At 45.5% G+C, this 14,758-nt stretch overlaps 1 protein-coding gene across 1 annotated transcript; it reads right to left on the bottom strand.

Annotated features, from left to right (window-relative positions):
* Window positions 1-9,983: 9,983 nt before the first annotated feature.
* LOC142458487 (acyl-coenzyme A amino acid N-acyltransferase 2-like) lies at window positions 9,984-14,448 on the bottom strand. The gene is made up of 4 exons (XM_075559509.1): window positions 14,413-14,448; window positions 13,499-13,949; window positions 12,386-12,588; window positions 9,984-10,577 (listed from the first exon to the last, which is right to left on the bottom strand). The coding sequence occupies exons 1-4, from the start codon at window positions 14,446-14,448 to the stop codon at window positions 9,984-9,986; spliced, it is 1,284 nt and encodes a 427-aa protein (XP_075415624.1).
* Between the last annotated feature and the right edge of the window lie 310 nt (window positions 14,449-14,758).

The following is a 14,758-nucleotide window of genomic DNA, read 5'->3' on the forward strand; positions in this document are numbered from 1 at the left end:
GAAGGAAAAAAAATTGTTATCACAAATGTATTCTGGCTCATGTCCTTTGTTTTAAGTCTCAGCCACTGGGCAAGGGTATTGGAGGCATCCTAGAGAAATGACCTTAACACATACTCATTCTCAGTGAGGCGTGAATACGACAGGAACAGGATTGAGAGGCCATTTTTTTAAGTGAGGGGAGGAGGTAGTGGAGAGGAGAAAAGAAAGAAGGAGGGAAGGCAGACTTATCAATTGTTTGAAATTATTAATATAGTCGGGAGACATTCTGGATATCTAGCTTCATCATACCCATGACACGTTTGAGTTGTTGTTAAAAAAGGTAGATAGTAATTTTTCCGGTGGAAACTTTCTCTAACACCCTGTCTCATACTGCCTTGTGGTTCTATATACACATATATACATGGGCGTGTTTACTGGGTGATACCTGGCTAAAGCTGGAGAGGGAGCCGGAAGGAAAGGATGTTCTCCTCATCCCAGGTGCTCTGCCAAGGGCGTTCACACACGAAATCTCGCCAGTCTCACAGCAGGGAGCCCAGGGAAGCTGAGATGAGCCCAGGATCACGCTCCACATATCTGCACGAGCATTAGAATCCAGATCTGGCCAGGATCTCACCATCTACTGTACCCACACAGCTTTCAGCCAAATTCACATCTTTTCAAAGGTTTTTCAATGTGCTGTTCCTACTAAGATGGTTGTGGTGCGGTGCAATAGAACAAGACATCCCAAGGATAGTGTCTTATAATGAGAAGAAATTGGGCACACGCTCTGAGCTCTCCATTCCTCTGCAAGCTTAGTGCAGTGTCTTTCCATTTTTGAATGACTCATTTTTCTCTCTGAACATATTAGAATGTTACCAACAAACAACAACTACACCTCTGTTTTTTGGGTGGGTTTTTTTGTTCACAAAACATTCTGGAAAATGCTGGCACGCTAAATCGATTTTGCATATTTTGCCCACCTATCGTAAGAAGTTCAGTCACCAAATGATATTCCTACAACTGTAAGTTCACTGAGTCATGTAGTTTTGGTTTCTATTATGGAAGTGCTTACTTGTTGTGTTCCAAGAACTATGGCCACAGACTGCAGTTTGCCGGTCTCGGGGTCAGGGAGGTGGGGTGCATGACCAAGCCCAGACCACAGGCTCCTGCCCCAAGGAAAATGTACCAGAGCCTCTCAAGGATATTGGGTATCTTTAAAGATGGACACACCAAATATCAATTTGCCTCAGTTTACAGCCAAGGGCAGATTACATGACGGCATGAAACCCCTCCATACTGGCCTCAACGTGTGCACTGGCACAAGTGAAATTTACCAGCACCTCCTGTCCTGGTAGGGAGATTTCACAGTGAGCATCAGACATGCTTTGTGTTTGACCCAGAATGAACTGGCATCAACTGATCACATTACTGCGTTCAGCAAGTATTCAGTGAGCCCCTATTATGTATCAGGAATTAGGGGTAGAATCAGGGATGTGCAACAGATGAGAGAGACCCACTCCTGATCCACATGGAACTGAAGTCAAGTAGGAGAAAAGAGAAGTCAGAACTGAGCAATGTATGACTCGTGCTCTGAAGGGAGGTCTCATTTGGATGGAGCCAGGTAGGCTGCTCAGTACACTGGCACCTCTATTGGGCTGTTTCAAACTAGGAGAAGGTGGCTGGGGAGGCAGAGCACCAGCTCGGGGGCAGGAAAGGCTTTACACGTGCAAGAAATGAGAGAAGACAGTTCTGCCTATCAAAGGGTGCCAAGAGGCGAAATCTTGTCATCGGCCACTTTGGGGTATGATTTAAAGAGCAGAAGAGCCACGAATGGCATTTTTGTTTCCAAAAACAATTGTCTTGCTTCCCTTGTCAGCTGCAGGAAGGCATGATGAAGGAAGGGGAAAGAGAGATGTCATGATCTAGACAACAGGACGATGATGAGCTTGTTATGGAATCTATCAGAAAACCCCAGGAAGCCCTCCCGGAACTGTAAGGAGAAAAGTGGCATCCTCAGATGTGCATTGTCAAAAGCACCTCCAAGCTCCTTTGGGGCGTAGAATAGATGGGCAAGAACCGAGAGTGAAAGTGAGATGATCCAGTAAGAAGTCACAGCATTGTCTGAGTCAAAACACGATTGCACCGGGAATGGTGAGCGTGGCAGGAGTGAGCCGGAGTGAGTGGAAAGGACAGGGACTTGTTTCCCTGCCGTAACCCCACTGCCTCACAGGAGCATGGTGATCCACAGGAAATCTAGAAGCAAACATAAAATTTGAGTTTAGTCTCCAAATTGTTGACCCCTGACAGGACTGCTGTTCATGGGAGCGCATGTAGCTTCACATGCACTTCTGATGTTAGAAATAACTCTTCCGGCCTGTGTCAGTCTGGGTACTTTAGAGACACAAATCCATAGAAACTCATGTATAAGAGAGAATTTCATATAAAGGTTAAGTGTGCACCAAGAAAACATCCCAACCCATTGCTGCCCAAGCCCACAAGTCCAACATGAACCCATATGTCCAACACCAATCCACAAAATCCTCCATCTCACAAAACAGATGTAATGATGCCCACCACAAGAGGAAAGCCGAGTCAATGAATGTGTAATAATCTCGGCACTGGCAGGGGTCTCCACATGGCTGCGCCAGCACCCAAGGCTGCATTGGGGTAGGTCCATGTGTCTTCTCTCCAGGGATGTCTTGCAGGAAGTGAGCCTTGCCAGCTGAAGCAGGGAACTGCTCAGGCAGCTGCACCTCGGTGTGACCATCACAAAGCAAGAGACCCAAGAACTCGAAAGGTGAGGCTCACTGAACTATTTATCCCTCCATCCTTCAATTAACCCCACATGTTTTTATCAGCCAGGTTGGCACAATAAACTAACTACCTCAATCCACCCCTTGCCAAATTGACACCTGTACATAACTCTTTAGCTTCACTATTGCAATTAAGTAATACCTGCACCTTAATCCTATAATCCTGTGAATATTTCCCCCACCTATGAAAGTTTGTAAGCCAACCACTTCATGCCTTTATCCCCCAATTATGAGTATCCAATTTATATACTGCCCACTTACATCAACCCAGTTCTCTGAGAAGACAACCATATTTTTCAACATGAAGAGTCTTCATTCCAGTTGGAACCTTGTGAAGTCTGCATCCATAAGCAAAGTCAAATCCGACAGGCCATCCATAAAGTCAGTAACACAGGCTCAAAAATCTCCAGCTGGTTGGGTTCTGGTCAACTCAGTGTGGCTGCCTCACTCAGCCCCCACAGATACCTCGGTCCACAGCCTCATCTCTTCACGCTGGTAGCCTGTGTGGCCACAGCTAGCAAAGGTTACATTCCAGAGGCTTCCCATGAAGCCACGTGAACCTGTACAACCTTGGCTGAAAGCAAAGAGTACCAGAAAGATGTTCATGTGTGTATTACTGACTATGCCAACACATTCAACTGTGCGGCTTATAACACATTATGGAAAGCTTTGAGAAGAATGGGAACTCCAAAATGCTTCATTTTGCCCATGAGGAACTTGCCCACGGTTCAGGAGGCAGTTGTGTGAACAGACAAGGGAATACTCCATGCTTCAAAGTCAGGAAAGGTGTGTGTCAGCGTTTTATCCTCGCCCCATACTTACTGCTAAGAAAACAGTCAGAGAAACGGGGTCATATGGAGAATAATGCAAGTTCAGAATTGGAGGGAGGCTTACTAACAACCTTGGATGTGCAGAGGACACAACCTTGTTTCCTGAACGTGAGGAGGACTTGACACACTTGCTGATGCCGATCAACGATGGCAGCCTTCAGTAAGGGTCACGACCCAATGTAAGGAAGATCAAAATCCTCGCCACCGGACAATAGGTGACATTATGTTACATGGAGAAAAAGTGGAAGTTGTCAAGGATTTTTGTCTTGCTCGGATCCACAATCAATGCCCCTAGAAGCAGCAGTCAAGAGATCCAAAGATGAACTGCATTCAGTAAATCTGCTGCAAGTTTTGAAAAGCAAGGATGTTACTTTGAGGACTAACTTGCACCTGACCCACACCATGGTATTTTTAGTTACCTCGTATGCTCGTGAACATTGCACACTGAATAAGGAAGACTGGAGGAGAACCACTGTGTTTGAACTGTGGAATTGCGGTGCTGGCGAAGAATGCTGAGAGTCCCGTGGGCTGCTGAAGGAACAGCGTGTCTCTCTTAGATGAAGTGCAGCCAGAGGGCTCCTTAAAGGAAAAGAGGACAGGCCTTCACCTTACATCCATCGGACACGTTCTCAAGAGAGACCAGCCCCTGGGGAAGGACGCCATGCTTGTGAGCGTGCAGCGGCAGTGGGAATTAGGAAGGTCCTCCATGAGAAGTTTTGACACAGTGGCTGCAATGATGGGCTCCGGGATGAGCACAGGGTGAGGACGGTGCAGGGCCGGACAGGGTTTCCTTCTGTTGTGTGCAGGGTCGCTACGGGTTGAGACCGACTCAGTGGCACCTAACAACACTCGGTTCCTCGGGAGCCTCAGAGGAAGTACGGAGGCAGGCAGGAGTAGCCTAGCCCCAGCTGATCCTTGTCTTTGAGGCTCTGTTTCTAAGCAGCGATCAGTAACTAAACAGTGATTAGTTATGTATTAGCTTATCATTTGTCGGGAAGAGAGGTTGGGTTAGATGTAATTACCTTAAAAATAGTGTTTAGATGAGCCGGTGAGGTTGCAGTATAGCACCTGATGAAACATATAACTTTCCTTTAGTTCTTTCTATTATTTTGTATTCAATACTTTAATTAGGGGCTCTTACGTCTCTTATCACAATATATGCATTCATCCATTGTGTCGATCACAGTTGCACATATGCCGCCATCATCATTTTCAAAGCATTCTCTTCCCACTTGAGCCCCTGATATCAGCTCCCCATTTCTATCCCCTCCCTCACGAACCCATGATAAGTTATAGATTATTATATCCATATCCTCTAGTTCTCTAATGCTTCATCCCCCACTATCATGATCCCAATTCTACCTTGCAAATCCAGCCAGACCAGAGCATGTACACTGGTACAGATAAGAGCTGGAAATCCAGGGAATTCAGGACAGATAAACCCCTCAGGACCAATAATGAGAGTAGAGCTACCAGGAGGGGAAGGGGAAGGTGGGGGAGAGAGGAGGAACCGATCACAATGATGTATATATAACCCTCTCCCTTGGGGATGGACAACAGACAAGTGGGTAAAGGGAAACATCGGACAGTATAAGACATGACATAATAATAATTGATAAATTATCAAGGGGTCGTGAGGGAGGTAGGGTGAGGTGGGGGAGGGGGTAAATAAGGAGCTGATACCAAGGGCTCAAGTAGAAAGCAAATGTTTTGAGAATGATGATGGCAACAAATGTACAAATATACTTGACACAATGGGTGGATGGATTGTGATAAGAGTTATTATACAAGCCCCCAATAAATGATTTTTAAATAGTCTTTACCTATTTGTTAAAATCAGTGATAACAAGATCTACTCAATATTTATTATTTTATCACTGCCTGTTGACATCACTGATTTTCTTGGATGTGGACCAGCTCTACCACCATAAGTTCCATGTCATCTCATTAGCATGGCAATTAGAAAAGCACCCTTATTAAATCATTAATAACCCTGATCTGTCACATTCGATAGGATTTTTGCAACCTATCTGGTGACTTGATTCATTCCTTCTCATCGCATTGCTCTTTGTTCAAGGACTTACCAAAAAGATTTTTAAAAGTCTGTATTTTGAGGTCTGTCTCTTCGGCTCCAGATGTCATGTCCTCTGGAAGGCCCTGGATACTAGGGCAGAGTTTTTAAAATACCTCTTCCTGGATTATTCCCAAAGATGTCGCTGAGGTTTTATCACACCAGGGGCAATGGGGTGGGGGTGGGGGTGGGGTGCACGTCAAGGCAAGAAAGCACGTGACTCCAGGGTCACAATATCCTGGTCACGCGGACAAAACCCTCACCACTTGCCAATCGGGAACTGGGACTTGAAAGGAGGTTCTGATTCCATCAAAAGTGATCGCTCCTTTGGGACAAACTCTTACTTAGTGCGTGCAGCAGGATAAAAACTCAATTTTATCCCCTGCTAGGAGTCCATAGATGTCACAATCAGTTAAGCGCTCCACTAACTAAAAGTAGGAGACTGAAACTCCCTCAGAGGTCCCTCAGAAGACAAGTCGGGCAATCTGCTTCCACAATGTCATACGTAGCCTTGAGAGCCCGATGGTTTTCTCAGCACACACCTGGCCACCAGGAGTCAGGAGAAATGTGGGTGTCAACTAATAACAATAGCAATGCAGTCTGGTCAGAGGTTACTATCAAGTGGGTGAGGTCATGGTGACATTGAATTTGGGAGGAAAACCATGTCAATGCATCTGAGTTCTACCACGTGCTCTTGTACGAATGCACTGCAGGGAGTTACTGAATGTGGCTCTTCTAGCCAAAGTCTCTGTAACTCCTACCTGTGGACTCTTTTCTGATGGGTCGAAATAAAAGCAGGTGGGGAAAGACACTGACAGGATCCAGCTGGGAGTGACTATTAACAGGGGCCACTGTGATTACCATTCTGCTGACTGGGTATAAGATAAACCATCTCAGAAACAAGAAGGGGAGCTCTCACTACCAGTAAGAGCCAGGCATGAGTGCATTTTTCTGGGCCTCATAGCCCTGCACAGTGCACCCCCTTGATCCAGCGTTCGGCTTGGACACCAGAGGAATGGCAGAGGAGCAACAGCAGAGCCTGCAGTGGGGGTCGCCTCGCCCACCGAGCAAGTCCAACTGGGGACTTTAAGGTAGGAGGCTCCCCTGTGGGGCAAGGTGCCCCTGGGCATCTAATTCGGGCAGCTGGGATTGCTGACCCACAGCACTGGAGCTGAGTGCCTTCGGGGTGTAGTTTACAGCAGATTGGCATGTTCATTGGGCATTTATCGGCAGCCCTAAAACAGTTTTTTAACATGCCCTGACTGAGCAACTGTATTCTGAACATTTCTCACTTGAATTGTCCTCAGTTAACTTTCATTAAAAAATTAAAAGCAAAAGCATAGTTGTGAGATTTGTAAGTTCTGTGTGCCCATTGCAATGAAAAGTAGAGAGTACTCATGTGGGGAAAATAAACTCCCTATGGGTGAGTTTCTTTACCTGTGAGATGGAGAGAATTTAATAACGATCTATGCCATTAAATGAATTGAAAGAAAAAATAGATAACTCAGAAGAAGCTTTTCGTAGAGTTCAAGCATTTTGTGTCTGTTTTACCACAAAACAGAGGGCTCATCTTCAGGGCATCTCTAATCAGACATTTTCACTCCTTCCCATCGTCCCATCGCCTCAAACGAAACACAATTCCCAGGTTATGCTTATTAAGTGAGCTTACTAGCTTTATTAAATTGAACATTTAGCTCATGAAATTCAAGCTGAAGATTGATTTTTTTTTAATCTATAGATCTCACCAAAGAGCCTTGTGGTGTAGTGGTTATACACTGGCTGTGATCTACAAGGTCGGCAGTTCAAAACCACCAGTCACTCCTCAGGAGAAAGATGGAACTTTTTACTCCTAAAAAGAGTTACAATCCAGAGAGGGCTGTAGGCCCAGCTTCACCATGAGACACATGTTCCCTCACTGACCTAGGGGAGTCAGCGCCAGAGACACTGTGAAGAAAGTGAGCCCCTTCTGCCCCATGCACAGCAGGGTGAAACACAAAAGTTATGTAACTGGGCAGCAAGGGAACAAAGTAACCAAGTCCCTAAGGAAACCTGAAAATAGAGTTTTGACTCAGGGGACAGGGTTTGGCACCGTGTCAGACTTAATCAGAAAACACATATAAGGCTCAGCAGACAGAGCTGAAACTATTAGGTGTTTTTCTTGTTTTGGCTTTGGTTTGGTTTTGCCCTATGTCTATCTATATAAGATAGACAGGACGAACAAACTCGAGGAGAAACAACCGGATCGGCATTCTGGGTGGACAAGGAGGGTTGGGGAGGGAGAGTGGGAACAACAAGAGATCTAAAATTGATGGTGAGGAGGGTGTATAATACCTGGTGGGGTTTAATCAAGTGTAAGGTATCCAAGAGGAATTACTGGGAGCCGAATGGAGGGTGAGCAGGATAGTGGGATATGAGGAAGGTGAAAGGAAAGAAATAAGATACAAAAAGCTATTTATAGAGGTATAGTTATAGGCATGTATATATGTAAATATATTAATTTATAATAAAAGAGATAAAGGCCAATGTACATATATTTACATGTTACATATTAAGATAGTAGACAGACTGTAGGCCTCTACTTAAGACCTCCCTTAACAGAAGAACACTTTGTTTTAATAAGCTGGCACTCTTTGATATTCACCTTGCCAACACGGTTGGTGAGGAAAAAATGGGTACATAAGTAAATGTGATGGTGCCTAGCTATCAAAAAATGTAGCATCTGAGGTCTTAAAGGCTTGAAGTCAAACAAGCAGCCATCTAACAGGGAAGAAAATAAGCCCACATGAAATAAGCACATCAGCCTGTGTGATCATTGTCGAAGGAATCGGGGATCAGGAATCAAAAGATCCAAAGCAAACAACTATATTGATGTGAATGAGGGGGGTTGGAGTGGAGACCCAAACTCGGTAAACAATTGGATATCCCCCCACTGAAGGGCTATAAGGAAGGGATGATTGAACCAAGGTGTAGTATAGCACCTACAAAACACATCATTTCTCTAGTTTCTGAATGCTTCCTCCGCGTCCCCCTATCCCCAACATTACCCAGTTTTACCTTATAAATCTGGCTAGACTGGAGAACACACATTGGTACAGATAAGAGCTCTCAACACATGGAACTCAGGACAGGCAGACCCCTCAGGAGCAGTAGTGGGAGTAGCGATATCATGAGTGTAGGGAGATCGTCAGGGACGGGAAGGGGGAGACAGAGGGAAACCATCACAAGGCTGGATATATAGGGCCCCCCCCCCAAAGGGGACAAATAACAGAAATCTGGGTGAAGAGAGACAGCAGTGTAAGATACGAAATAATAATAACAATAGATAATTGATCAAGAATTTACAAGGGTGGGAGGGTGGGGGAAAAAAGGAGCTTATGCCAAGGGCTCAAGTAGGAAAATGTTTTGGAAATGATGATGACCACATATGAACAAATATGCTTGAAACAGTTGATGAATGGAATGTTATAAGAGCTGTAAGAGCCTCCAATAAGATGGTTTTAAATTTTTTTAATGAGTTACAATCTCTGGAAAGTCACAAGAACAGCTCTATCCTGTCCTGTAGAGTCGCTATGAGTCGGCACCAACTCCGTGACAATGAGCTTCATGTTTGGGTTATATAATCTCAACACGTTTTCCTTCTACGCCGCATCAGGCAGATCCCTAGGAAAGTGGCTGTTACGGTGAGACAAAGGGTCATCCTCGAAAATATTCAATAGCAAGCTATTTAAGACCAATGCAAACAAATTAAATGAGAAATAAATTTATTAAATCCCCTATCAAGAAGGGTGGCTATGGAATCAACAAAATCAGAATATGTTACATGTTGCTGAAACCAGACCCCTGAAAAGTAAGATCTGACTGGTGCTTGTTTGGATACAAAAGCTTTCTAGCCCTCCACCCTTTTAAAAAATAGTTGACACTGGGTAAGAAAGAACCGTCTATCTCTGGAGGGAGGATGCGCTTTAGGGAAACCTCTCCAGTTAGAGAGAGCAGCACATGCGATTGTTTTGCGTCCGGATCCTTTGTTTTGTCCCAGGCCCTGGTAGTCGATTCAAAGTGGAGGCCTTAGAGAGGACAAAGGGTTAAGCCTGGACTACCACCAACAATGTTGGTGGCTCGCACCCACCAACAGGCCCCTGGGAGGCAGGCCTGGCATCTGCATTGGAAAGACCATGACCTTGAAAACCACATGGCGCCGTGCAACCGCCTCCCTGGCAACTAACGAGGAGATTCGAAATGACTGTATTCTGAGAAGCTCGGAAATCTGCCCAGTGTCCAGCGTGTTCTTGCTCAGAGTTTACTTCTGGAGAGAACGAGGTGCTGCCTAAAGAATTTCTGGATCTCTCCCCAAGAATGCTCTTGAGCTGCCGCGTGGAGGATGGTGTCCCCTCCCCAGATCAAGGGACAGGGAAACGAAAGGTGCCCGGACGCGTAGCACAGGGGCGCGTAAGGCGGCTCTAGGAGGTGGCCGGCCCCGGGGTACAGCAGAATCCTGCCATTGTTTTTCCCGTGCTTTTTCAGCCGGTCCACGGCATACTCCGCGTGTCTTCTGCTGTTGACGCACTCGTCATTCTCGCCAATGATAAAGAGGATATGGCCCTGAGCCTTTTCAACGGGAAGTGCTCTCTGCTGATTCTGTTCCTCCTGCAGGTTAGTCTCGTGGTGGCGAAAGATGAGCCCCCCAGAGGGATGGACTTGTACTCTTTCGGCGGAGATCCCAAATGGTTTCATAACCAGATCCTTGTACCGGAGTGGAATATTCGATATAGTAACAGGTCCATTGATGCATACTGTGGCAACCACTTGCTTCAGGTAGCTGGCCATGGCCAGTCCGAACTCTGTACCCTTACTCGCAGAGAGCACACCGATTCCTGGCTTTTGGACCTGTAAGCACACACGTTAACACACACACACACAAACACACACACACACACGGAGAAGCCATTACAAGTCAAGCAATGGGAAGGAGCTACGCCCCAGACCATTCCCCCAGACTGACTAAGCCAGTGTGAACAGCACATCATAGGAGTCGAGTCCTGCCACTCGGATCTACCAGCTCTGTGCCTGATAAAGTTTCCTACTAGCCTCTCTTTAATCTCTTCCTATTGGGGAGTGGGGCGGGGTGAATAATGACCTACCTCACTGGATTTTTATGAGGATCAAGTGAAATCATGCCCATGAACTCTCCCTCTAGGGCAGTTGCTACCTAGCAGTAGTTTGAGCTCCGCTATGAGCCAAAAGGTGAGTTCCTGAAGCCTGCAGAAGAAAGTCCCGGGGATCTCCTTTACACAGCGCTAGCCTTTGAAGGCTCTGTGGAGCCCGTTCTCCGCTGGGAGCTGAAGTGACTTAGCACAATGAGTTCGAGTTTTTGCTTTCAAAGTGCAAAAAGTTTTACATTTCAAAGTGCAAAAAGTGTCAAGAACCACTCACACATCAGCAGTATTTGTCATCAAAAGAAAGGCAGGTGTGAACAAGCACTTTAGAACAAGAATTGGTGGGATGTCAATTGAAATACTGCAAAGAGCAACATTGGAAGCAATCTTCTGTGCCAAGAAGCTGGGAGACAAGGGAATGGAAGGGATCGTACTGCGCTCCTTCCAAAGAACGGAGACCCAACAGAATGCAGAAATGATTGAGCAAGATAGTGATTAGCACACACGAGTAAAATTTTGCAGAACACAATTCAAGAACAGTTGTGTTGAAGACAGAGGATGGTGCCCGGCTATCAAAGATATAGTGTCTGGGGTCTTAAAACATTTGCACAGAACATTGATAGGTGTGGTAGTTATAGAATCTGTTGTCAATTTTTAGAGCATTGTGAGTGAAGGGGTAAAGTCTAGCCTGTCAGTCAATGTATAGGCAATGAGGCCTCTGGGTGGGCATGGCCTTCTCCTGAGAATTCTGGGAACTCCTGTATTTCCTCCTTGGAGGCGGGAGTCTCTCTCTCTCTCTCTCTCTCTCTCTCTCTCTCTCTCTCTCTCTCTCTCTCTCTCTGCTCACTCCCTGAGAGACGCTCTACTGACAAGACACATAGCACTACGCTGATATTGCCTGTGACCTCCGGAGCTGGTTAGTTATTCTGCTACAGGGGTTCTAGACCTGAAGGGCCGCTAAGGGCTATCAGGTGAGAGAAGCCCCACCTGTCCGTATACGAGCAATCAACCTGGTCTCTTTATGATTTTGAGTTCCATTCCACCTTCTATCCCACTCGTTCCAGAACCTTCTAATGTGATCCTTTTCAGAGTAGTTGGCAGTGGTGACCAGGCACTGCCTAGTCCTTCTGTCTTTCCCAAGATTAGTGAGTGATTTACTCTAGCATTATTAGTGGAGAAAATCACTGAGGTTTGGCAACATGTAAAATGAGGAAATTCATTATTTGAAATCAGTGCCTGTCAAAAACTGAAAAGTCATTTGTGAATAAGTAACCTGTGAATTAATAGCTGATGACTAAATTGCCAGCATTTCTAATGTAAATTGATTTCCACCCAAAATAATCATTGCCTGGTCTATGGGCCAGTGAGCACCAAGCTGAACATCTTATCACAAATCAGCCCAGCAATCCTGCAAGGTAGACAGTTTGTTCCTCTCTTAACAGTCATCTGTGCCATGCCCATGTCTGCACAGGTGGTAAAATAGGCAAAGCAGACGCATGTGATCATCTCACAATAGTGCTGCAAGATGAATTGAAGTACCTTGGAATGAGCCAGTAGGAAGTTGGCAGCTTCCTCAAAATATTCCAGATCGAACTCCCTTGGGTATTTGGGCAGATCTTCATAGGCAAAATATGCTAATGCCAACACCGCAAAGCCATGGGTAGCCAGAAGACTGGCTCGAAATTCAACCAGACCGCCAATACCTCCAAACAAATCAATGACTCCCGGAAATGGGCCTTCACCTGAGAATAACAAGGAAGAGACTGGGGTCAGAAAGGGTAAAAGGAGGGTCAAGTAGATATTAGTGAAAATAAATCACCTCTCTCTCTCTCTCTCTCTCTCTCTCTCTCTCTCTCTCTCTCTCTCTCTCTCTCTCTCTCTCACACACACACACACACACACACACACACCACAACACACTAGCTTTATTATTGTGAGGCATGGTGGTTCTCCAATAATTTGGGACATATGTTTTTGTTTTATTACTATCTGCAATGTCTTCTATGTGCTGTAGCTTTCCAGTGCCGCTATAACAGAACTACTACAAGTGACTAGCTTTGACAAACAAATGGACTCCCTCATTTTCTAGGCAGCTAGAAGTCTACATTCTGAGTACCAGCACTAAAGAAAGGCTCTCCTTTGTTGGCTCACAGTTTGAAAGGATGACTCTTGTCTCCTTTTACCATCTGTGGGCCTACCATTCTTTCAAGATCTCCTTGTGTCTTGATATCAATCTTACCCTGCATCTAGAAGTTTCCCAGCATAGGACTCCTAGGGCCAAAGGGCACACTCTGTTCTGGATCTTCTTTCTTCATTTTTGCTCATCTCTATCTCTCTCTCTCTCTCTCTCTCTCTCTCTCTCTCTCTCTCTCTCTCTCTCTCTCTCTCTCTCTCTTTTTGTCCTTGACATAAGATCAGGGTTGTGATGGAAATTACAATTTTTGCATTCCACCCTTACTCTTAATGCAACTGATAGTCTTAGCACATTAGATAATAGGAGATCATTACTTAACAACCACAGTACATTATTACATAACTCTCAAACCAGAGGATCATGGTCCAGCCAAGTTGACACATATTTGGGGCAGGGGACAGGGGGGTGGAGTGGGGTGGAGAATTCAATCTATTGCCTTCACCAGGCATTAATCTCACCTGGAGGGAGGAAAAGGGCCCCTCGAAGCCGGCCTTCTGAGATCGGCACCCGCTGCATCCCAGGGCAGGAGAACCAGCGCTCAGTAATCTGGCTGGCCCTGGGCTGCCTGCTGTCATCCTGGAAGCTAGCTGAGTCATATAAATCCAGAGTAACCTGAAATGGTCTATTCATCACATCCCGCTTGGTCAGCCTCAGGAAAGCTTTCTCCGGCTTCAAAGACCAGAAGAGGCCCATTGGATGCACTCCCATATAATCCCCTCCAAGGGAAGGGTCTTGTTGCAGGTCCACCTCACCAGCACTGTTCGCCCTGTAGACGGCTCTCGACTGGAAGAGGTTCCCCCTCTCATCCTTCAGAGACGCCTTGAACATCACCAGTTGGGTTGGATGCAGGCCTGTCACACGAACATGCACAGGCCGGTCTGCAAGATCACTTACTGGGGTGACTGTCAGCTGTGTAGGAGAGACAACTTTGAGGTGGAGAGTTAAATTTCAAGGGAAAACAAACCAAGACTTTTTTATGTTGGGTCTAACCAAGTGAACTTTCTCGGGACTCAGTAGAAAGGGCACAGGAAATTTGCATAAGGCAGGGGTATACATGAATAGCGTGCTTATTATTTTCCTTTGATAAATATGGAAACAGATCGAGTCACATACTCGTGATAGATTAATTGGGAATTGAAACTAGATTTGACACCATAGCCTCCTGGCATATGCATTCTTTACTGCTCAGAAATAAATCTTAATGTTGTGTTGATTGCACTTTAATCCTTTAGTGGCAAGGATATCTGTGTGACCTATTTGGGGGTGTTTGCCAAGGTCAAAGAGTAATGTGCTCCAGCACAATGCTGTTGTCCAGTTCCCCAATTTGCCTGTGAGTTTTGTTTTGTATTTTTAGTATCTAATTTCTTCTTACCTTGACCTGCCCTGCAGGTTTTTGCAGAGTTTCCATTGTTGATTCCTATTAAGAAAAAACAGAACTTCATGATTCACCTTTGTTTTTATGCCTTTCCAATGGAGTGATAAATTAACCCACTTTGGCAGGTTTGAAACCCCACCCTTTTGGTTAGCAATCAAACTCATAACCACTGTTCCAGCCGGGTATCTTTCAATTAATCGCTATTCATCTAAAAATAAAAGAAACTTTCGGGGAGCCTGAAACCCCAATTCAACACTTTATGCCCCTGCAATCACAAGATTGCCTTTAACACACCAGTTTTCCTTCAGATCGAATCAGATCTAACAGGGTGTTTTTTAACTGG

Source organism: Tenrec ecaudatus, chromosome 10, assembly GCF_050624435.1.
Source record: "Tenrec ecaudatus isolate mTenEca1 chromosome 10, mTenEca1.hap1, whole genome shotgun sequence".
Classification (NCBI taxonomy): domain Eukaryota; kingdom Metazoa; phylum Chordata; class Mammalia; order Afrosoricida; family Tenrecidae; genus Tenrec; species Tenrec ecaudatus.